Source organism: Scyliorhinus canicula, chromosome 6 (genome assembly GCF_902713615.1).
Source record: "Scyliorhinus canicula chromosome 6, sScyCan1.1, whole genome shotgun sequence".
Taxonomy (NCBI): domain Eukaryota; kingdom Metazoa; phylum Chordata; class Chondrichthyes; order Carcharhiniformes; family Scyliorhinidae; genus Scyliorhinus; species Scyliorhinus canicula.
The window spans coordinates 17,068,267-17,093,781 of NC_052151.1; the positions used below are offsets into that span (position 1 = coordinate 17,068,267).

The window sequence follows — 25,515 nt, forward strand, 5'->3', positions numbered from 1 at the left end:
TTTTGGGCCTTAGCTTGCCATCAAACACCCATAACGAGCCCGTAACCCCCCCCCCCCCCCCCCCCCTCCCCCCCCCTCCCCCACCTTCCCCCGATTCCCGTCCATTTTCCCCTGATTCTTGGCCACCCGGCTATTGTACGTTGTACGTTGGCCACAAACAGGTCCCGGAACAATTGCATGAATGGCTCCCACGTTCTATGGAAGCCGTCGTCTGACCCTCGGATGGCGAATTTGATTTTCTCCATTTGGAGAGATTCCGAGAGGTCGGACAGCCAGTCTGCAGCTCTGGTTGGTGCTGCTGACCGCCAGCCAAACAGGATTCTATGGCGGGTGATCAGGGAGGCAAAGGCAAGGGCGTCCGCCCTCCTCCCCAGGAATAGATCTGGCTGGTCTGAAACCCCGAAGACCGCCACTATCGGGCATGGCTCCACCCTCGCCCCCACCACTTTGGACATAGCCTCGAAGAAGGCTGTCCAGAACTCCACAAGTCTGGGGCAAGACCAGAACATGTGGGCGTGGTTGGCCGGGCCTCTTTGGCACCGTTCACATCTGTCCTCCACCTCCGGGAAGAACCTGCTCATACGGTTTCTCGTTAAGTGGGCTCTATGTACCACTTTTAGTTGCGTCAGGCTGAGCCTTGCGCACGTGGAGGTGGAGTTGACCCTATGCAGTGCTTCGCTCCAGAGTCCCCACCCTATCTCCATCCCCAGGTCGTCCTCCCATTTCCTTCTTGTTGCGTCCAGTACGGTGTCGTCCCTTTCTACCAGTCGGCCATACATGTCGCTACAGTTCCCTTTCTCTAGGATACTTGCGTCCAGTAGGTCTTCCAGTAGTGTCTGTCGTGGCGGTTGTGGGTACGTCCTTGTCTCCTTTCGTAGGAAGTTTTTGAGCTGCAGGTACCGTAGCTCATTCCCCCTGGCTAGCCGAAATTTCTCTGTCAGTTCGTCCAGTGTTGCGATCCTGTTGTCCGTGTATAGGTCCCTGACTGTCAGTGTCCCCCCGTCCTGCCTCCACCTTTTGAGGGTGGCGTCAGTCAGTGCTGGTTTGAACCTATGGTTGTTGCAGATGGGAGCCTTGTTCGACATTTTGGTCAGGCCAAATTGCTGCCGCAGTTGGTTCCAGGATTGGAGGGTGGCTGTCACCACTGGGCTGCTGGAGTATTTTTTGGGTGGGGACGAGAGTGCTGCCGTGGCGAGGGCCCGGAGGGAGGTCCCCATGCAGGAGGCCTCCTCCGCAAGCACCCACTCAGCTTCTGGCTCCTGGATCCATCCCCTTACTCGCTGCCCAGTGGTAGAATTGTAGATTCAGGAGGGCTAGCCCCCCCCGGATTTGTTTTTTGTAGGACCCTCTTTGGGATCCTAGCATTTTTACCCCCCATACGAACGCCATGATAAGTTTGTCCAGCGCTTTGAAAAAGGCCTTGGGGATGTAGATCGGAATGGATCTAAACAGGAAGAGGAACCTGGGCAGTACGTTCATTTTGATCGACTGGACTCTCCCCGCGAGGGAGAGCGGGAGTGTGTTCCATCTTTGCAGGTCCTTTTTAACTTCCTCCGTCAGGCTGGTGAGGTTCTCTTGGTCGTAGCGTTGACGTGAGTGGACCAGGACAGATTGAATTTGAAGTTGTGAACAATCTCCACCTCGGCCCCATTGATGCTGACAGGGGTGTGTACAGTACTTTGCTTCCTGAAGTCAATGGCCAGCTCTTTAGTTTTGCTGGCATTGAGGGATAGATTGTTGTCGTTATAGCACACCGCTCTGTCCTCTATCTCCCTCCTGCATTCTGACTCGTCGTTGTTCGAGATTTCACCCACTATTGTTGTGCCGTCAGCAAACTTGTAGATGGAGTTGGAGCCAAATGTTGCCACGCAGTAATGATTGTATAGGGAGTAGAGTAGGGGGCCAAGTACGCAGCCTTGCGGGGCCCCTGTATTGAGACTGTCGTGGAGGAGGTATTGTTGTTTATTCTTACTGATTATGGTCTGTTGGTCAGAAAGTCGAGTATCAAACAAAGCAAGAAAAGTACTAGCCAACATTCACAGGTCAGTCAGCATCTGTGAACAAACAGATCCATTCAAATTTCAAGTGTGGACACTTGTTCAGAGCTGTAAGAAATGACAGATGAACAGTGTTTTAAAAAGACCATAATGAATAGTTACAGAGTGATGAGTGTAGGACCAGGGTGATGGCGTCTGCTATGGACCAGTTGCAGCAGTATGCGAATTGCAGTGGATCAAGGCATTCTGGGAGTATGGAGGTGATATGCTTCATGACCAACCTCACGAAGCACTTCATTACGATCGATGTCAGGGCCACCGGACGGTAGTCATTGAGGCACGTTGCCCGGTTTTTCTTCACACCGGTATGATGGTGGTCTTCTTGAAGCAGGTGGGGACCTGAGAATGGAGTCGGGACACGTTGAAGATGTCCGCGAACACATCTGCCAGCTGATCCGCGCAGGCTCGGAGTGCACAACCAGGGGCTCCATCCGGGCCCATCGCCTTCCGAGGGTTCACTTTCAGGAAGGCCGATCTGACTTCGGAAGCTGTGATGTTGGGTATGAGTGTGACCAGGGCTGTTGGGGCAGTCGTCAGCGGATTGATGGTTTCCTGCTCGAACCAAGCATTGGATTCATCGGGGAGGGGTGCACTGCTGTTGGAGATGTGTGCCATTGAGGAAGGATGAATTGAGAGCAGTATGTTTTTTACATTTCTTGTTTAATTGGGAATAGAGACAGTAATTAAGGGTATTGGATTTACCGTATTGAGTATTATTTTTTAAGGGTTAATTGAAAGCTATTTTCAGGTGTCAAGTTAAAGAGTTTAATATTGTGTTAGTCATAGCGTTTTGTTTCAAAATACCAAATCCTTACTACTTTGTGCAGTCACCCCTGGAGGGCATTATCCTTTCTGTGCAGTCTCCGAACTGGTGTCGATTCAGTGACTGTGGAGGGGCTAGCACCGGCACCACGTGGAACACAATCGATTCCAACCAAAAACAGTGCGGGATCCACCGGGTCTGTAATTGACACTCGGGAGGCTGACAAGCTGTAGCCGCATAAACACACTTCACTCCCCACACACACCATCCCAGCCAACAAGATGGCACTGGTTGTGCTGGAGTGCGCCCATACAGCTGATGGGTTGGCTGGGGTCAGAAGGCACCTGGGGGGGGAGCTGGGGGGAACACCCATATGACCTGTGGCCCTAAGTTCACAGTGAACCATCAGCAGCATGTACGGCTGCCTTTCCAGCTGCGGCAATGGTGTCCCGTACTCGTCCACCCAGACCCCACAGCCCACCAAGTGGCCACTCTTCGCTACTCACCCGGCCCTGGCAGAAGCCCCTCGGACAGCGGCACAACTGTCAGAAAGCTGTGGCGATGTTGGACACGTTCTGTACCCCCTTTCTTTCCCTCAGCAGCCACGATTTTCAAAAGCTCAAGTGAACCGCGCCGTCGGGAATTCAGCCCATTGGAGGCGGAGAATCAGGGAGGCCACAGAGAATACCGGGTCAGGCCCGCTAATGATATGCAAATAATGTTCAATGTACGTCCATTCCGGAACGCATTGACGCTGCTGTCGAGGTGAAGGAGAATTGCGATTTGGCGTCAAATTGGCGTCGCTGCGATTTTGGCGTCGGAACCTATTCTCCGCCCAATCACATTTCCTGATTTCGGCGTCAGCCAATGGAGAATCCTGCCCCTAATATTGGGGTTATGGTCCAGTAGCGTAGCCACTGATGGGTCTGGTCTGAGATTGTAATCCACCTCATGCACACATGGTCACCAGGGGCACTGGAGATGTCCCTGATTCCCCACATATTGCAGGAGGAGTATTGCATGAGCCCGAGTTCTCCTGCCATACCCTTGAACTGAACTCTTAGTTCCCCCTTAAAGTTAGCGTACAGATTATTCATGGGACCTTCCTCTACTTTTAACACTAGCTACTCCAAAACTAACGTCCCTGAAAGAGTTAAAGGAGGAAAGAAATACCCACCTGATTGCTATTCACCAATCAGCTGCCTCCGCCGCTACATGTCACTTTGAGCTGGGCTGCTGGCTGACCTCGCTGTTTTTGTTCTGGAGTGCTCTGCTCCACCCCTCACAGATCAGCTCCCAATTATGATCTCACCAACTACAAGCAAGCATCCCTGACAACTTACCCTTGAACTCCCCGTTTTCACCCTGCTGCCTCACGGCGTCGAGGTACCAGGTTCGATCCCGGCTCTGGGTCACTGTCTGTGTGGAGTTTGCACATTCTCCCCGTGTTTGCGTGGGTTTCGCCTCCACAACCCAAAGATGTGCAGCATAGGTGGATTGGTCACGCTAAATTACCCCGTAATTGAAAAAAAATGAATTGGGTACTCTAAATTTATTTTAAAAAAGGGAAGAGCAGGGGTCCTAACTTTACACCCTTCTTTTTTTGACGGGTATAACATTTACAATTCTCCCGTCCTCTGGCACCACCTCCCAGTCGAAGGAAGATTGGAAAATTCTGTCCAGATGCTCCATAGTTTCTAGTCCCATTTTCTTAAGTATCCTTGGATGCATCTCTGCTGATCCTGTTGCCTCAACTTTCAGTCGAGACAGCTTATCCAATACCTCCTCGTTAACTTAGTGTCTGAACCACCTCACCAAGGACGGCAGTTGGCGCAGTGGTTAGCACTGGGATTGCGGTGCTGAGGATCCGGGTTCGAATCCCAGCGCTGGGTCACTTTCCGTGTGGAGTTTGCACATTCGAACATAGAACATACAGTGCAGAAGGAGGCCATTCGGCCAATCGAGTCTGCACCGACCCACTTAAGCCCTCACTTCCACCCTATCCCCGTAACCCAATAACCCCTCCAAACTATTTTGGACACTAAGGGCAATTTATCATGGCCAATCCACCTAACCTGCACATCTTTGGGCTGTGGGAGGAAACCGGAGCACCCGGAGGAAACCCACGCACACACGGGGAGAACGTGGCAGACTCCACACAGACAGTGACCCAGCGGGGAATCGAACCCGGGTTCTTGGTGCTGTGAAGCAACAGTGCTACCCACTGTGCTGCCGGGCCACCCTTATTCTCCCCATGTCGGCGTGGGTTTCACCCCCACAACCCAAAGATGTGCAGGTTAGATGGATTGGCCATGCTAAATTGCCACTTAATTGGAAAACAAATAATTGGGTACTTGAAATTTAAAAAACAAAAAGAAAAAAAAAATTAACGACCTCACCTCCTCTTTCATATGACCTGGACAACAATATCTTCTTTGTTATAGTCAGATGCAAAGTATTCATTCAATACGTCAGCCATACACCCAAGCATTAATCCCCTTTCTGTCCCTAAATGGCTCCACTATTACTCTGACCACCCTTTCACTATTTATATGTCTATAGAAGACATTTTGACTCTCTTTAATGTTGTCAAGTCTTTTTTCATACGTTCTCTTTGTTCTCTTATTTACAATTCCCGATATACCTTCAATTCACCGAGAGGCAGAGAGAGCGAGTGAACATTAGGCTTTATTAGTCATGAACTTGCCTAGCCAGAGTCGGTTGTACAGATGAGTGCCGCCCACAGGCGGCCGGCCTATATATGGCCCCGGTGAAGGCGGAGCCAGAGACGGAGCCCTACTGGGGTTACAGTACAGTACCTGGAAGCAGCTCGTATCACCACTTCCAGGTCATAGGTCATAAGTTACAGTATCATACATGCATTATGTGAATACATTCACCACACATCTGAACCATCTATATTAAAAAAAAAAATATCCTCATGTTGCTTGCCCTTCTTTGTCATTCACCACAAACTGTTTTACGGTTACTGACCCTTCAAGCATTGGAGCCGATTCACTTAATTTAAAAACAGATGGGTACAGCAGCTCAGCGGTTATATTCATAGTCAAGTAATCCAGTGACCTGGACTAATGATCTAGATTGGAGACAGGGATTGGAGACAAATGCCACCAGGATAGCTAGGGGATTATAATTCAATATTAATTAAAAAGATCTGGAATAAATTATTATTCGTGATGGGACCCACATAACTATTGAATGGTGTATGACTCAGCTTTGTGAGCGAGGAGTGTGGGAGGATATTTCAGCTATTGATTAGGAGGGAGAAGTTGTGGATGTGGATGGGAAGCTGCAAAGATTTTGGTGGATTTTGGGCGTATGCTTTGTGTTGACTGGGACCCTTGTTCTTAATGTTATGCTTTCTCTTGTTCGTCAACAGGGAGAATATCTCTGTCCAGGGAATTCAGTGGTGGAGTCGCTGCATCTTAATAAACTTCCTACTCTTCATTTTGCTTTTTTTCCTCACCACTCCATCGATTGTGTTGTCCACCATGGACAAGTTCAATGTCACCAAGCCCATCCATTACCTCAACGTAAGTAAGGCTGCTCTTCTCTCTCGTTTATTCCCCCATCCAGTTTTCCCTCCTTCCCTATTGAAGGTGCTGGTTCCCAGTGTCTGATAGCAGATACTGGGTACCCCGTTAATGGAGAGATATCCCCAACAAAACCCATGTGGTTTCCATCATATATACTTTAGAGCTGGAGTTACTGGTTGATGGAAATCACCTTCATAACCATTCCCGATATATTCTGATGCTGCCCTATTTAGGGTCAGCTACCCCTCCTTAGCCTCAGGTTTGAGTCTCCTACTCTGTTGGGATCAGTGCTACAGTGAGCCATCCGGGGAGCCTTCTGGCTTCTCTTTGTGCTGTTCCAGATTGCAACTGTAAACACCAGAATCCCTCGTCAACTCCAGATTCAAGCTCAAACATAACTTCCCAGTAATGGGATTTGAACAGCCTACCTTCGAGCCTTGGAGGTAAATGCTCTCTTATCTGTGCCTCCGAGCTGTATCCGCTTTGCTGAATTGATTTTATATTGTCAAATAACCGTTACCTGTCTCACATCCCTTTTCATTGCTTTTAAATGCAGAATCCTATCATCAGCCAATTCTTCCCCACACTTCTGCTGTGGACCTTCTCGTCCCTCCTGCCCACGATAGTGTACTATTCAACCTATTTTGAGGGTCACTGGACAAGGTAGGAAATCTGTAATCATGCATATATGTAAGAATTCCTTTCCTTTTCAATATATTTCTCTTGTTGCTAATCTTAAGTAAAAAACACTATGATGGAACCATCAATTCTACGGACACGTGCTTGTAGGATTAGAATAGCGGTTTTAATATACTTACAACAGAGCCAGCCTATTCTCCATTGAACTCTTGATGAACTGCTGGCTGGCTCTGTGGCACGGATCTTTATACAGCAGCTCCAGGGGGAGGAGTTATGGGTGGAGCCAAGGGAGGAGCCCAGTACAAACTCTCGAGTACTCACAGAGCTACTGCCCCGGTGGTCAGGTAGTGCAACTGCACTTATAATATCGGTACGTATATACAATGGGAACAGAGTGACATTGGTAACTTATAATACCGTGTGAATCACATTCACCACAGACTAATTTAAATATTTCCCCGACTTCAGTTCCCCCCACACCTTGCTCTCCTAAAGGTGTTGACATATTGCGGGGGATGGGCCATCCAACCAGGGCACATTTGGTCTTGGATGAGAGCAACACACTTAAGGTGTCTATAGGAAAAGACCCTCGGGTCCATCCAGTCTGTCTCACACAGTCCAGCCTGCCTCACACAGTTTTAATATTTAGTGCATCCCGATACAGGGGGATGGGAACCAGAGCTACGGATCAGAGGATAAGGTAGCTGTTGAACAGGCAGAAATAGTATGCACCTACTATAATAGTATGCAGCGAGTCTGTGAGGAAGGATAGACAGTTGATAGGGAAAAGTTGCACTCAGTGGAATGGGTTAAAGTGTGTCTGTTTCAATGCAAGGAGTGTCAGGAATAAGGGAGATAAGCTTAGAGCATGGATCAGTACTTGGAACTAGGATGTTGTGGCCATTACGGAGACATGGATTTCACAGAGGCAGGAATGATTGTTAGATGTTCCGGGGTTTAGATGTTTTAAGAAGAATAGGGAGGGAGGTAAAAGAGGAGTGGGAGTGGCACTGTTAATTAGGGAGTGCATCACAGCTGCAGAAAAGGAGGTAGTTGAGGAGGGTTTGTCTACTGAGTCAGTATGGGTGGAAGTTAGAAACAAGAAAGGAGCAGTCACTTTATTGGGAGTTTTCTACAGACCCCCCAATAGCAGCAGAGAGAGATAGAGGAACAGATTGGGCGGCAGATCTTGGAAAAGTGCAGAAGTAACAGAGTTGTTGTCATGGGTGACTTCAACTTCTCGAATATTGACTGGATCCTCCTTAGTGCAGATTGGATGGAGCAGATTTTGTCAGGTGTGTACAGGAAGGATTCATGACTCAATATGTAGATAGTCCCACTAGGGAGGAGGCCACATTGGATTTGGTGCTTGGCAACGAACCAGGCCAGGTGCTAGATGTCTCAGTGGGAGAGCATTTCAGTGACACTGACCACAACTCCTTGACCTTTACCATAGTCATGGAGAGGGATAGGAACAGACAGTATGGGAAGGTATTTAATTGGGGAAGAGGAAATTATACTGCTATTAGACAGGAGCTGAGGAGCATAAATTGGGAACAGTTGTTCTCAGGGAAATGCACAACAGCAATGTGGGGGTTGTTTAAGGAGCACTTGCTGCGAGTGCTGGATAGTTTCGTCCCACTGAGACGAGGAAGGAACGGTAAGGTGAAGGAGCCGTGGGCGACAAGAGAAGTAGAGCTTCTAGTCAAGAGAAAGAAGGAAGCTTACGTAAGGTTGAGGATGCAAGGATCTGTTAGCACACTGGGCTAAATCGCTGGCTTTGAAAGCAGACAAGGCAGGCCAGCAGCACGGTTTGATTCCCGTAACAGCCTCCCCGAACAGGCGCCGGATTGTGGCGACTAGGGGCTTTTCACAGTAACTTCATTGAAGCCTACTCGTGACAATAAGCGATTTTCATTTCATCTGGCACGGCTCTAGAGGGTTACAAGGTAGTCAGGAAGGAACTCAAAAATGGGCTGAGGAAAGCTAGAGGGTGGCATGGAAAAGCCCTGGCAGGAAGGATTAGGGAAAACCCCAAGATGTTCTACACTTATGTGAGAAATAAGAGGATGATCAGAGTGTGAGTAGGGCCGATCAGGGATAGTGGAGGGAACTTGTGCCTAGAGTCTGAGGAAGTAGGGGAGGCCCTAAATGAATATTTTGCTTCAGTATTCACTAGAGAGGGACCTTGTTGCTCGTGAGAACAGTGTGAACCAGGTTAATAGACTCAAACAGGTTGATATTAAGGAGGAGGATGTGCTGGAAATTTTGAAAAGCATCAGGATAGATAAGTCCCCTGGGCCTGACGGGATATACCCAAGGTTACTACGGGAAACGAGGGAGGAGGTTGCTGCGCTGTTGGCGATGATCTTTGAGTCCTCACTCTCCACTGGAGCAGTACCGGATGATTGGAGGGAGGCGAATGTTGTTCCTCTGTTAAAGAAAGGGAATAGGGAAATCCCTGGGAATTACAGACCGGCCAGTCTTACGTCTGTGGTGAGAAAAATATTGGAAAGGATTCTGAGCCACAGGGGGCTGGATTCTCCGAGACATCGCGCCGAAATCGCGAAACGCGATTGGCCGGAGAATTGGCTCCGACGCTGAAATCGGGTCTGGCATCGGTTTCGCCGGCCCCAACAACACGATGAAATCGCGTCGGTCCAGAGAATCGCCTCAAGTGCCACGATGACCGATTCTCCGGAGCCTCGGCGATTCTGCACCTTGGATGGGCCGAATTCCCGACGGCCCGGTTCTAACCACCTATACAAATTTTGACGCCGGCGTGCTGGCTGAGGCGGCTGCGGCAGGAGGTAGGGGTTGGCGTGAGGGAACCGCAGGCTCCCGAAACAGACACGGGCCGTGCTCTCTGCGGGGGAGGTGGGGGGGGGGGAGTGCGAAGGGGGGGGGGGACAGGCCAAGCAGTCGGGGAGCCCACGCAATAAGCGTCATTATGGTGGCCATCTCGTGGGCCACCCAGCCCGGCCCCTGGGTGAACGCAGGGTTAACGGCCGTATGGATGGGTGCCACCCCGCCACCCCACTCACCCGGTGACACCCACCAGGGGGAACAGCCAGGGCACACTGACGGCAGCTCCCAGTGAGGGCAGTGCCATGAAACGGTGGCCCTGGCAGCAGGCACGGGAGCCAGGTACGGGGGCACCGATGGGGCGGGGGACATGCGTGGCTGGGGCGCACGGAGGCACCCGAGATGACCATGTAGCCCATGGCACCTGGTTGTGCATGGGTCCATGCGCCATAGTAACATTTTCTTCCCTCACCCCCTGCAGATCATAAATTTTTAAAAATAAATTTAGTGTACCGAATTCATTTTTTCCAATTAAGGGGCAATTTAGCGTGGCCAATCCACCTACCCTGCACATCTTTGGGTTGTGGGGGCGAAACCCACGCAAACACGGGGAAAATGTGCAAACTCCGCACGGACAGTGACCCAGAGCCGGGATCGAACCCGGGACCTCGGTGCTGTGGGACAGAAGTGCTAACCACTGCACCACGGTGCTGCCCTCTGCAAGTTATTAATATAGATTATAAACAGTTAGGGCTCAAGGACTGAACCCTGTGGCACCCCACCAGTTACATCCTGCCAAACAGAAAAAGATTAATTTATCCCGACTCTCTGCCTTCTATCAGTTAGCCAGTCTCCTAACCGAGCTGATAAATTACCCCTAACCCCACGTGATTATACCTTGCGTATTAACCTTTTGGCCGGCACCTTATCAAATGCCTTCTGGAAGTCCAAATATACTACATCTACAGGATGTCCATTATCCACTTGCATTGTTACATCTTGAAGAACTCTTAGCAAATTAGTCAAACACTATTTACCCTTCATAAAACCATACTGACTCTGATGGATTGCATTTTGACTTTCTAAATGTCCTATTATTGCATCCTTAATAATGGATTCTAATAATTCCCAATGACAGATGTTAAACTGACTGGTCTATAGTTTCTTACTTTCTGTCTCCCTCCCTTTTTGAATATGGGCATTATATGAGAGTTTTTCCAATCCACTGGAACCTTTCCCACATCCAGGGAATTTTGGAGTATTATAGGTCATTGATGAAGCAGCTGAAGATAGTTGGGCCTAGGACACTACCCTGAGGAACTCCTGCAGTGATGTCCTGGGGTTGAGATGATTGACCTCCAACCACCACAACCATCTTCCTTTGTGCCGGGTATGACTCCAACAAGCGGAGAGTTTTCCGCCTGATTCCCATTGACTCCAGTTTAGCTAGGGCTCCTTGAGGTGGCATTGGAGCACAGTGGTTAGCACTATAGCGTCACAGAACCGGGGTCCTAGGTTCAATTCCGGCTTGGTTCACAGCCTGTGCGGAGTCTATACGTTCTCCCCGCGTGTGTGCATGGGTTTCCTTCCACAAGTCCCGAAAGACGTGCTATTGGGTAATTTAGACATTCTGAATTCTCCCTCTGTGTACCCGAATAGGCGCCGGAATGTGGCGACTAGGGGATTTTCACAGTAACTTCATTGCAGTGTTAATGTATGCCTACTTGTGACAATAAAGATTATTATTGTGACGCCATCCTCGGTCAAATGCTGCCTTGATGTCGAGGGCAGTCACTCTCACCTCTGGCATTCAGCTCTTTTGTCCATGTTTGAACCGAGGCTGTAACGAGGTCAGGAGCTGAGTGACCCTGGCGGAACCCAAACTGAGTGTCCGTGAGCAGGTTATTGCTGAGTAAATGCTGCTTGATAGTGCGGTTGGTGACTCCTTCCATCACTTTGCTGATGATGGAGAGTAGACTGATGGGGCAGTAAATGGCTGGGTTGGATTTCTCCTGACTCTTGTGTACAGGACACACCCGGACAATTTTCCACATTGCCGGGTAGGTGCAGTAGCTGTACTGGAACAGCTTGGCCAGGGGTGTGGCAAGTTCTGGAGCACAAGTCTTCAGGACTATTGCCAGAATATTGTCAGGGCCCAGAGCCTTTGCAGTATCCAGCGCCTTCAGCCATTTCTTGTTATCACGTGGAGTGAATCGTATTGGCTGAAGACTGGCGTTTGTGATGCTGAGGTTGGATTACCCACTCAGCCATTCTGGCTGAAGATTGTTCCAAATGTTGTAGCCTTGCCTATTGCACAGATATGCAGGGCTCCCTAATCATTCAGAATGGGGATATTTGTGGAGCCTCCTCCTCCAGTGAGTTGTTTAATAGTCCACCACCATTCACGGCTGGATGTGGCAGGACTGCAGAGCTTAGACCTGATGTGTTCATTGTGGAATCGCTTAGCTCTGTCTATTACTTGCTGCTTATGCTGTTTGGCGCACAAGTAATCCTGTGCTGTAGCTTCACCAGGTAGACACCTCATTTTTCGGCATGCCTGATGTTGCTCCTGGCATGCTCTCCTGCACTCTCCATTGAACCAGGGTTGATCTCCTGGCTTGGTGGTAATGGTAGAGAGGGGGATATACCGGGCCATGAGGTTACAGATTGTGCTGGAATACAATTCTGCTGCTTCTGATAGCCACAGCACCTCATGTATGCCCAGAGCTTTGAGTCTACCCCATTTACTGTTCGAACTCTATCCCATTCAGCACGGTGGTAGTGCCACACATGATGGGAGGGTATTCTCAATGTGAAGAAGGAACTTTACTCTACAAGGGCTGTGTGGTGGTCACTCCCACCGATACTGCCATGGGCAGATGCACCTGCAGCAGGCAGATTGGGGAGGATGAGGTTAGGTATGTTTTTCCCTCTTGTTGGTTCCCTCACCACCTGCTGAATCCCAGTCTAGCAGCTACGTCCTTTAGGACCCGGCCAGCTCGGTCTGTGGTGGTACTACTGAGCCACTCTTGGTGATGGACATTGAAGTCCCCCACCCAGAGCATATTCTGCACCCTTGCCACCCTCAGTGCTTCCTCCAAATGGTGTTCAACATGGAGGAGCATTAATGCATCAGCTGAAACGGGGAGGGGGGGGGGCAGAACATGGTAATCAGCAGGAAGTTTCCTGGCCCATGCTTAACCTGGTGCCATAGACTTAATAGGTGCCCGAGTCGATGTTGAGGACTCCCAGGGCAACTCCCTCCCAACACTGTGCTGCTCGTCACCTCTGCTGGGGTCTGTCCTGCCGGTGAGACAGGACATACCCAGGAATGGTGATAGTGGTATCTGGGACATTGTCTGTAAGGTATGATTCTGTCAGTATGACTATGTCAGGCTGTTGCTTGACTGGTCTGTGAGACAGCTCTCCCAATTGTGACACAAGCTCCCAGATGTTAGTAAGCAGGACTTTGCAGGGTCAACAGGGTTGGGTTTGCTGTGCCGTTTTGGTTTCCACTGCCTGGGTCGATGCCGGGTGGTGTGTCCGGTTCATGCCTTTGTTTTTGAACTCAGGTCCCCAGAGGATTACCCTGGGTCTCTGGATTACTAGTCCAGTAACAATACCACCTCCTCACCCAAGGAATGGAGCCCTGGAAACTTCTCAGTGATTGGCCCACTTTTCAAAACTCTTCATTCATCTTTTTGAAATTGTTGTTTTCTACAGGTCTGCAGAAAACCGTGTCACCATGCACAAACTCTACAGCTTCCTCACTATAATGGTGCTGATACTACCATCCCTGGGCCTCTCCAGGTAAGGACTCCATCAAAGCTGGAACAAAGCTTTATCAATGCTTTATCAAACATTCATTCTGGAGATATGTGCAATGCTGCATTTATTATCCATCCTCAGTGAATTGATACAGCTCAGTGGCCAGCAGAGAGGGTGGTTAAGAGTTAACCACGTCAATGTGGGACTAAAGTTGCATGTAGACCAGACCAGTTAAGGGCCAATATCACTTTAGATGATGGTTTTGTGTCAACAGCCCATTTAACAAATGCAGTCTGTGCTGGTATGTCCTGGGTTGCTGTGACACCTTGCACATCTTGAGAGGGAACATTGGTAAGGACAGGAATGTCTCCATCCTTGAAATCCATTAGAGAACCAGTTTAATTTTAACCACAGTTTGACAGGTTTACCGTCACTTTTACTGCTACTGACTTAGTTCTCTTTAAAAGTCTGGAAATAAGTTCACATTCACAAACTAAAATCCTCGGTCCTAAGGTCAGTTTACATAATGAGGAAGCTGTTCATTGTATGTGAAGCATATTGGGGTATTTGAGGTGTGTGAAAATACATCGCAGAAATGCATTAAAAAAATGACATTAAAAAATAGTAAAGGTATGAAAAAGAGAGAGAAGAGAGAGTAAACGTGGCTCCTTCCGAAGCAGAGTCAGGAGGAATTATAATGGAAAACAAGGAAACGGCAGTCATTTAAAAAATACTTTGCATCTGTCTTCACATTTGTATAAACCACAAAATAAAGAGGAAATCGAGGCTCGAGTGAAGATGAGGGACTTCAAAATATAATAATATTAGTAAAGAAAAACAACTGGATGAATTACTGGGACCTAAGGTTTTAAACAGATGTGGCTGCAGAAATAGGATGGATTAGTTGTGATCTTGTTGCTTTCTCGAGGTTCCATAACGGTTGCCGCAGATGACGAGGTACCAAATATAACACTGCTCTGCAAGAAAGGGAGAGGGGCAGACAGATAGACAGCTTGCGTGACATCAGGAGTGGGGGGGGGCACGGTGCTGCCTCAGGGCGCCGAGGTCCCAGGTTCGATCCCGGCCCCGGGTCACTGTCCGTGTGGAATTGGGCACTCTAAATTTAAAAACAAAATCTGCAATGAAGAGAACACAACCAGGCTGCAAAAGGATTTAAACAGGTAAATGAATGGGTAAGAATGTGACAGATGGATTATAATGTGGAGAAATGCAAAGTTAGCCACTTTGACAGGAAAAATAGAAAAGCAGAATATTTTTTAAAAGAACAAAGAACAATACAGCACAGGAACAGGCCCTTCGGCCCTCCAAGCCTGCGGCGAGCACGTGCCCTATCCAGACAAACCGCCTGTAGAGCTGAGGATTTGGGTGTGAGAAATGTTGCTATTTAAAGGGACTTGGTAATTGCTGGGAGGATGTCTCCCCACATGGGGAATCTATAAATCGGGGATACAGTATAAAATTAAGGGATCTCCCATTTAAGATGTAGGCGAGGAAGAATTTCTTGTCTGTGGTTATTAATCTTTGGACTTTTCTGTCCCAGAGACCAGTGGAGGCTGGGTCATTGCATATATAAGGCTGAGTTACAGGTTTCTGATCCACAAGGGAGTTGAGGGTTATGGAAAGTAGGCAGGTAAGTGGAGTTAATGCCACCATCAGATCAGCCATGGTCTTATTGAATGGCGGGGCAGACCTGAATGGCCAAATGGCCCACTCCTGCTCCTATTTGTTACGTTCTTAGGTCCTTGTACATGAATTACAGGAAGTTTACTTGCAGGTAAAGAAAGCAATGAGAAAAGCAAATGTTAGTCTTTTTGATAAAGGGATTGGAGTTTAGAAGTGAAGAAGTCTTACTGCAATTGCATAGGGTCTTGGTAAGACCAAACCTGGGCTACTGTGTATAGATAAAAGCAATTTACGGCGGATGCTGGAATCTGAAACCAAAGGGAAAATGCTGGGAAATCTCAGCAGGTCTGGCAGCATCTGGAGGGAGAGAAAAGAGCTGACGTTTCGAGTCCAGAGGAACAAAGGGTCACCTGGATTCGAAAGGTTAGCTCTTTTCTCTCCCTACAGATGCTGCCAGACCTGCTGAGATTTCCCAGCATTTTCTCTTGGGTATAGACTTCATCTCCCTGTTGAAGGGGAATATACCTGCCTTACAGGGAGTGCAGCGAAGGATCCCCAGCAATGTTTCCTTTAACATCGGTTTGCTGCGAGCAGTTGCTTGTTGTAGTGCGCTGTCTCTTTAAGATTGATGCGTGTAAGTGAAAAAGGATGCTGATTGGGCCAGTCCTGTTTGTGCTCTGTGTGACCCCATACCTGCGCAGTTCAGAAGGAACAATTGTTACTACACCAAGTCTTGGCTGGATGTAATTTTCCAATGAGGAGAGAATGAGCCTCTTGGCTCGATCCTCAAGCTTTTATTCCTTCTTCCAAAGTGATATATTGGACTCAAAACGTTAACAATGTGTCTCTCTCCACAGGTGCTGTCAGAGCTGCTTCAGCACTTTGTTTTTAAAGTTCCAGAAGCCGCTGCATTTTGCTTTCATCAATTCTGTACTGTTGACTGGCATAACTATATCTTAACTGAGTTATCATTTCCTGTGTGTTCCAGTCTAGATGTCTTCTTTCGATGGCTGTTTGACAAGAGTTTTCTGGAGCTAGCCAAGGTTAGATTTGAGTGAGTATTCTGCCCATGCTGTTTACCTGCAGCAGGAATAAGTGATCCATAGTGGAAAAGATGAATTTATTTGGGGAGATGTGTTTGAGATTTATTGGAGTAAGTTTGTGAGATGAAGATTTTTAAGGATGTGTGATTGGGTAAGGCATTTTTGAGAAATGGGTTTTTGGTATGGGGAATAAATTTATAAAGGATGGGTGTATATACACACGGGATGGATGACACATAGGTTCATGGGGACTATGTATACACGAGAGATGAATTAATGGAAAACGTACAAGGGGTTAGATTATGGGACAGGGTATGCGTGGTGGGTTTATAGATCGAGTCTGAAGAAGTGGGTATATTTCTTTCAAACCCCTCCATCCCCATAGCCAACAGCCCCTCTCCATGACCCTGATACCACCCTCACTTACCTACGGCTTGGATCTCACTGATCCTAGGATTTTCCTGGTTGCGTTTCTGGGCAGCATGGTAGCACAAGTGGATAGCACTGTGACTTCACAGTGCCAGGGTCCCAGGTTAGATTCTCCGCTGGGTCACTGTCTGCGCAGGGTCTGCACGTTCTCCCCGTGTCTGCGTGGGTTTCCTCCAGTTTCCTCTCACAGTCCAAAGACGTGCAGGTTAGGTGCAGACTCGATGGGCCGAATGGCCTCCTTCTGCACTGTATGTTCTGTGTTCCAACCAGTCACTGATGCTGGTGGAGCTCTATCACAGAGCTGTTTGATTGTAGCTCTCCACGAGACAATGTCATCTTATTCTATTTCCAGATGCGTGTTTCTCCCTGATCAGGGTGCCTTCTTTGTGAATTATGTCATTGCGGCTGCCTTCATTGGGAACCCGATGGCTCTTCTGCGTTTCCCCAGTCTGCTGCTCTACGCGGTCAGGATGTTCATGGTCAAATCAGCTGCAGAGAAAAAGGTCATCAAACAGGTGGGTCCTAGTCCTCTCTGTAGGTTTGCCAATGAGTGACCTTCATTATGTAGGGCCACAGTTCTTTTGTGAAACTTAGGAACAGAAGTAGCTCATTCAGCAACCACCCCTCTCCCCCCCACCGAGCCTTGTAAATAACCATCTCCTCCTCGCAACACCTCCAATTCGCAAGCTGCCAAATGGAGAATCCAGGTGTTAATCAGTCCCGTTACTTGTCCAATACTTTCTACTGTTGCCTATTTTTCGGCCTCGGTAATTGGGCTTGATGCGGTCATTTTTCTACTCATCTTTCAATTAACTCCATCCCCATGAAATTTCACTTGCCTCCTTTATTTTAATTAAAAAAATAATAATCTTTATTGTCACAAGTGGTAGTACATTAACACTGCAATGAAGTTACTGTGAAAAGCCCCTAGTCGCCACACTCCGGCACCTGTTCGGGTACACAGAGAGAATTCAGAACGTCCAAATCACCTAACAAGCACATTTTTCGGGACTTGTGGGAAGAAACCAGAGCACCCGGAGGAAACCCACACAGACACGGGGAGACCGTGCAGACTCCACACCGACAGTGACCCAGCAGGGAATCGAACCTGGGATCCTGACGCTGTGAAGCAAGTGTTAACCACTGTGCTACCGTGCCAACATATTTCCATCCAAAGCTCTTTCACCTCTGGCATACTCCATGAGTCCATACACGGTATGGTAGCACAGTGGTTATCACTGTTGCTTCACAGCTCCAGGGACCCAGGTTCAATTCCCGGCTGGGTCACTGTCTGTGCGGAGTCTGCACGTTCTCCCCGTGTGTGTGTGGGTTTCCTCCGGGTGCTTCGGTTTCCTCCCACAGTCCAAACATGTGCAGGTTAGGTGGATTGGTGATGATAAATTACCCTTAGTATCCAAAAAAAGTTTAGCTGGTGTTACTGAGATAGGGTGGAGGTGTGGGCTTAAGTAGGGTGCTCTTTCCTAGGGCAGGTGAGGACTTGATAGGCCGAATGCCCTCCTTCTCCACCGTAAATCCTATGATTCCATGATACAAACCTATGAAAACAGAATGCAACTAGGGTTCTTCGGAAACCCATCAATAGCTTTTCCGGTGAAACCTTCACCAAAATTGGGACATTGAGGTTCCAAATCACCATTGAGCACTCGCGGATAAAGTACTTACATTGGTGTTACATGTCTCAGAATATTGAAAAAGTACATTAATTACTTTGATAAGCAGTGACTTATGCAGGTAAATGCAGAATATAATATATGCACTGTAAGGTTCCAAAAACAGCAATGAGATAAATGATTAATCTAGTTCATGTTGGTTGAAGAACTGCTGAACATGATACATTGAGATCACTCTGCTGATCTTCCAGACTAGTCCTGTGGCATCTTGTTTAAGTCTCATTCAAAGAATGCGGTGTCTCCTTGTACTGCAACATCAGCTCAGATTGTCCATTGAACTCTTGGAGGGGGCTTCATGGGTTAGATTTTCACCAATGAAGTCAAGCTGTATACAGTAGAATAGTCAGATGGAAGGTAGGGTGCCTTCTCCTATACCTGTTGCATATCTCTGTCTTAACCTTGGGGATGTGCATTCTCCATTGTACCAATCACCCTCTGAGTGAGGTTACCAACTTGCACTAAATTAGTTGCAGTCCTATGTTGTAGGAATTGTGTTGACTGTATTCTACGTCACATCACAGCTCCAAATCCATGGCTTTCACCTTGGCTATTTGGACTAGATTCTAACTCAGTGCATTTAAGGGGAAGGATATGTTACTAAGAGTGAGATGACATAGTGTACGAAGAGGCTCATATGGATCTTAAATGGCAATATAGATTAATTGGACCAAATGTCCTAAAATTCTGATGTATCCCAATACTTCGCAGTCAGTTTTAAAAATCTTTGATGTACATTTCATTGCCTTTTAGAATCAAGCATATGAGTTTGAGTTTGGAGTGAATTACGCTTGGATGCTGTGTGTCTTCACAGTGGTGGTAGCTTACAGCATCACCTGTCCCATCATCGTTCCCTTTGGTAAGGCTTGCTGACTGTTCTACGCAACAGAAATTCTATTACTACAGTTAACTTTCTACAAAAGAAAGCAACAAACTTACATTTCGGTAATGTCTTTTACAATCTCCGGAGGTCCCGAAGCATATAGCATGAAATACTTTGTGAGCATTGGATTTAGGAGCAGCCCTTCAAGCCTGCTTTCCCCATTCAGTAAGATCACGATTGTGGTCTCCATTCCACTTTCATGTCTGCCCCCCATAACCCTGGACTTGTCCATTAAAAGTCTGTCTTGCTGCTTTGAATAAATTAGTCAAAAGGAAAAAGGATAGGTCTGAGCATCTAAAAACTGACGAAGCACTTGAGGAGCACAGTGAAAATAGGAAGGAACTTAAACGTGGAATTAGGAGAGGTAAAAGGGGCCATAAAATGTCTTTAGCAACCATGTTCAAGAGAATGCCAAGGCTTTTTATGCATATATTAGGAGCAAGAGGGTCCCACTCAAGGACAATGGAGGAAGGTTATGCTTGGAACCACAGGATGTGGGTGAAATCTTTAATGAGTACTTTGTATCAGTATTCACCAGGACATGATGGATGTTGAGATCAGAGATAGGTGTGTGAACACTCTGGAGAATGTCAATATATCAAAGGAGGAAGCGTTGAGATCCTAAATTGCATTAAGATAGACAAGTCCCCGGGGCCGGATGGGATCTATCGCAGGTTACTGCGGGAGGCAAGCGGAAAAATAGCTCAGGCCTTAACAGATATCTTCATATCCTCTTTGACCAGACTGGAGAATAGCCAATGTTGTTTCCTTGTTTAAGAAAGGAAGCAGGGACAATCCAGCAAATTATAGGCCGGTGAGTCTGACATCAGTGGTGGGGAAGCTTTTGGTAAAGGTACTGAGGGACAGGATGTATGCACATTTGGAGGAAAATGGACTAGTTAGTGCCAGACAGCATGGTTTTGTATGGGGAAGGTCATGTCTCACGACCTTGATTGAGGTTTTTTTTGAAGAGGTGACAAAGAAAATTGACGCGGGAAGGGCTGTGGATGTATTTTATATGGACTTTAGGGGCGGAATTCTCCGAACCCCCGCAGGATCGGGGAATCGTCTGGGGCCGCCGTAAATCCCGCTCCCGCCGTGGCCGGAATTCTCGGAGAATTCCGCACCTTTGGGGAAGCCCGGCGCCGGAGTGGTTGGCGCCATTCCGCTATGCCGGGACCCCCGCCCCGCCGGGTAGGGGAGAATCCCGGCCTAGGAAAGTGTTTGACAAGGTTCCAAATGGCAGACTGGAACAAAAACTAAAATCACATGGGATTCGGGGTGGGCTGGCTAGATGGATACAGAACTGGCTTGGTTATAGAAGACAGAGTAGCGGTGGAGGGTGTTTTTCAGAATGAAGATCTGTAGCTAGTGGTGTTCTGCAGGAAACCATGCTGGGACCTCTGTTGTCTGTCGTATATATAAATGACCTGGAGGAAAATGTGGGTGGTCTGATTAGTAAGTTTGCGGATGACACGAAGATTGGCGGAGTTGCTGATAGTGCCGAGGATTGTCAGAAGATACAACAGGATGTTGGAGACTTGGGCACACAAATGGCAGATGGAGTTTAATTCAGACAAATGCGAAGTGATGCATTTTGGAGGATCAAATCTAGGTGTGAATTATACTGTAAATGGCAGAAACGTTAGGAACCTTAGGAACATTAATATACAGAGGGATCTGGGCATCCAGTTCCACAGTTCCCTGAAAGTGGCAGCACAGCCAAGGTGATTAAGGAGGCATAATACCATAAGACATAGGAGCAGAATTAGGCCACTCAGCCCATCGAGTCTGCTCCGCCATTCAATCATGGCTAATATTTTCTCATCCCCATTCTCCTACCTCCCCATAACCCCTGATCCTCTTATTAATCAAGAACCTATCTAACTCTGTCTTAAAGACACTCAATGACTTGGCCTCCACAGCCTTCTGCAATAAAGAGTTCCACAGATTCACCACCCTGGTGAGGGGCTGGTTTAGCTCACTGGGCTAAATCACTGGCTTTTAAAGCAGACCAAGCAGGCCAGCAGCACGGGGGCCTGTTCGATTCCCGTATCAGCCTCCCCGGACAGGCGCTGGAATGTGGCGACTAGGGGCTTTTCACAGTAACTTAATTGAAGCCTACTCGTAACAATAAGCGATTTTCAAATTTTCATTTCATTTTCTCTGGCTGAAGAAATTCCTCCTCATCTCAGTTTTAAAGGATCGTCCCTTTAGTCTGAGATGGTGTCCTCTGGTTCTAGCTTTTCCTAGAAACATCCTCTCCACATCCATTCTATCCAGGCCTTCCAGTATCCTGTAAGTTTCAATAAGATCCCCCCTCATCCTTCTAAACTCCAACGAGTACAGACCCAGAGTACTCAACCGCTCCTCATATGACAAGTTCTTCATTCCAGGGATACAAAACCTCGGTAAGGCCACATTTGGAGTACTGTGTGCAGTTCTGGTCGCCTCATTTTAGGAAGGATGTGGAAGCTTTGGAAAAGGTGCAAAGGAGATTTACCAGGATGTTGCCTGGAATGGAGAGTGGGTCTTACGAGGAAAGGTTGAGGGCGCTATGCCTTTTCTCATTAGAACGGAGAAGGATGAGGGGCGACTTGATAGAGGTTTATAAGATGATCAGGGGAATAGATAGAGTAGACAGTCAGAGACTTTTCCCCCGGGTGGAACAAACCATTACAAGGTGACATAAATTTAAGGTGAATGGTGGAAGATATAGGGGGGGATGTCAGAGGTAGGTTCTTTACCCAACACATTCTCCCCGTGTTTGAGTGGGTTTCGCCCCCACAACCCAAAGATGTGCAAAGGTAGGTGGATTGAACACACTAAATTGCCCCTTAATTGGAAAAAAAAATGAATTGGGTACACTAAATTTATTTTTAAAAAAAGGTTCTTTACCCAGAGAGCAGTGGGGGCATGGAATGCACTGCCTGTGGAAGTAGTTGAGTCGGAAACATTAGGGAACTTCAAGCGGCTATTGGATAGGTACATGGATTATGGTAGAATGATGGAGTGTAGATTAATTTGTTCTTAAGGGTAGTACGGTAGCATTGTGGACAGCACAATTGCTTCACAGCTCCAGCGTCCCAGGTTCGATTCCCCCCCGGGTCACTGTCTGTGCGGAGTCTGCACATCCTCCCCGTGTGTGCGTGGGTTTCCTCCGGGTGCTCCGGTTTCCTCCCACAGTCCAAAGATGTGCAGGTTAGGTGGATTGACCATGATAAATTGCTCTTAGTGTCCAAAATTGCCCTTAGTGTTGGGTGGAGTTGCTGGGTTATGGGGATAGAGTGGAGGTGTTGACTTTGGGTGGGGTGCTCTTTCCGGGGGCCTGTTCAGACTCGGTGGGCCGAGTGGCCTCCTTCTGCACTGTAAATTCTATGATAATCTATGATTAATCTAGGACAAAGGTTTGGCACAACATCGTGGGCCGAAGGGCCTGTTCTGTGCTGTATTTTTCTATGTTCTATGTTCTATCATTCTTGTGAACCTCCATTGGACCCTTTCCAAGGCCAGCACATCCTTCCTTAGATACGGGGCCCCAAAATATTCAGAATACTCCATATGGGAGCCATATACAGCCTCAGAAGTACATCCCTGGTCTTGTATTCTAGCCCTCATGGGATGAATGCTAATATTGCATTTGCCTTCTTAACTTCTGACCGAACCTGCACATTAACCTTCAGAGAATCGTGAACAAGGACTCCCAAACCCCTTTGTGCTTCTGATTTCCGTAACATTTTCCCATTTAGAAAATAGTCTATGCCTAAATTCCTCCTTCCAAACACATGGCATGCTTGCATTCATCAGCTGGGGCATTGAGTACAGGAGTTGGGAAATCATGTTGCAGCTATATAAAACATTGGTTAGGCCGCAAGTATACCGTGGAGTAATGTTCTGGTCACCACATTATCAGAAGGACGTGGAATCTTGGGAGAGAGTGCAAAAAAGATTCACCAGGATGTTGCATGGTCTCGAGGGTGGTGGCTATAAAGAGAGGTTGAATAAGCTAAGCTTGTTTTCACTGGAAAGACAGAGGCTGAGGGGAGGCCTGATAGCGGTCTACAAAATTATGAGAGGCGTAGACAGGGTGGATAGTCAGAGACTTTTTCCCAAGGGTGTAAGTGTCAGTTACAAGGGGGCACAGGTTCAAGGTGAGAGGGGGGGAGTTTAAGGGAGATGTGCAGGGTACACAGAGAGTGGTGGGTGCCTGTAACGCTGCCAGAGGATGTGGTGGAAGCAGGCACATTAGCAATATTTAAGAGGCATCTGGATGGGGACATGAAAAGGGAGGAAAGAGAGGGATACGGACTGAGTAAGGGCAGAAGATTTATTTTTTAGTTAGGGCGTCATGATTGGCACAGGCTTGGAGGGCCGAAGGGCCTGTTCCTGTGCTGTACTTTTCTTTGTAAATAACACAGCTTCTGCTTTTAGGGGAAGAGAATTTTAGACTCATGACCTACGGGGAGAAAACATTTCTCCTAATCTCGCTCTTAAAAGGGTGACCTCTTATTTTTAAACCATGTCCTACTAGTTCTAGTCTGCCTCACAAGAGCAAACATCTCTCAGCATCCACCCTGTTCCCTGTGCATCCACCCTGTTCCCTGTGCATCCACCCTGTTCCCTGTGCATCCACCCTGTTCCCTGTGCATCCACCCTGTTCCCTGTGCATCCACCCTGTTCCCTGTTGAGTCCCCTCGGGATCGCACACGGTTCAATAAGATCATCTCATTCTTCTAAACTCCAATGGCTCGAATGAGTCGAGTGAACCTTCAAGTAAGGAGACTGAAACTATCCACCGTACTCCAGCGGTGGCTTCACCAAGGCCTTTTACAGCTGCAGTAAAATTTCCCTACATTTATATTCCAATCGCCTTGCAATCAATGGCAACATTCCATTTGTGATTCATGCACCAGCACATCCAGATCCCCTTGTACCAAGTTTTGCAATCTTTTCTCTATTTGAATAGTATACTGCTTTCCCGTTCTTCTTGCCAAAGTGGACAAGTTCACACTTTCCCACATTATACTCTATCTGCCAAATCTTTGTCCACTTATTTAACCCGTCCAAATCTTTTTGCAGACTCTCTCCCACTTTTGAGTACAGTCAGTATTGTGATATATGTCTCCCTATATGTACACAGTAAGGTCCCACAGCCATGGAAACATAGACACGAGGAAGGAGTAGGCCATTCGGCCCTTCAAACCTACTCTGCCATTCAATAGGATCATGGCTGATCCTCGATCTCAATGCCTCATTCCCGCTTTCTCCTCATACCCCTTGATGCCATTAAAATATTAAAAAACGTATCTATGTCTTGAACATATTTATTTGCTTGGCCTTCACGGTCTTCTGTGGTCGGGAATTCCACAGGTTCACTACCCCCTTTGAGCGAAGACATTTTTCATCATCTCAGTCCTAAATGGTCAACTCTGTACTGTGAGACCGTGTCACCTGGTTCCAGATTCCCAGCGATAAAATGACCAGATAGTCTGTTCTTGTGATGCTGGTGGAGGGATAAATGATGTTGAGGATTCCAGGGAGAACTCGCCTGCTCTTCTTTGAAATTGTACCTCAAGACGTTCCATCCACTTGAGGGGCAGACACGGCCTCCGCCGCTGAACATATTCTTTTGAATGACAGCACCTCCCAGACTGCAGGACTCCCTTGGTACTGCAGCACAGTGTCAGCGTGGGTTATGTGGTCATGCCTGATTCAGAGGCAAGAATGCCAGGAACTGAGTCTCGTCAGAAACATCCCTGGACCAGGTAGGAGGAAATGAAATCTGCCAGGTTCCCCACTCAGTCCCATCTCTCATCTCGGATGGAAAGTATAATCAGGTGGGGAGAGCCTTCTCCCTAATAGCCATGTGTGCAACCCACTTGACTGATAGATCTCGTTAAACACGTCTCACTACTCAGTAGTGTGCTAATGTCTACTACCGAGGAAGATCCCAAGATCAAACCCTGCCCTCAGCTGGGCTGCAGTGGCAGTGCTCTGGTTGCCCTCAGTGACTTGGAGCAGGGTAGGATGGGAAAATAAATGCTCAGGTAGCGTGCACATTCCAACTTTCTGCAAAGTGTGTGTAGGTGTATATATGAGGGGGTCAGCTGAAGACGAGTGCAGATAGTTAAAGAGCTTGCTGCTGTTTGCTGTGCTGGCTTGTAGTTGAATATGTGAATAGTTGAACTGGGAGGCAAAACTGCTGCTGGTGTCCAGAGCCCGAGTTTCCTGCGTGAATT

At 47.8% G+C, this 25,515-nt stretch overlaps 1 protein-coding gene across 3 annotated transcripts in view; it reads left to right on the plus strand.

The window, feature by feature from the left end:
* LOC119967009 (CSC1-like protein 1) overlaps positions 1–25,515 on the plus strand; it is a 132,180-nt gene that overhangs the window by 94,796 nt on the left and 11,869 nt on the right. For all 3 annotated transcript variants that reach the window (XM_038798999.1, XM_038798998.1, XM_038799000.1), the window contains exons 14-19: positions 6,221–6,374; positions 6,934–7,040; positions 13,545–13,631; positions 16,222–16,287; positions 17,058–17,220; positions 19,147–19,252. In XM_038798999.1, the coding sequence (XP_038654927.1) occupies positions 6,221–6,374; positions 6,934–7,040; positions 13,545–13,631; positions 16,222–16,287; positions 17,058–17,220; positions 19,147–19,252 (683 nt within the window). The remainder of the gene's footprint in view (positions 1–6,220; positions 6,375–6,933; positions 7,041–13,544; positions 13,632–16,221; positions 16,288–17,057; positions 17,221–19,146; positions 19,253–25,515) is intronic.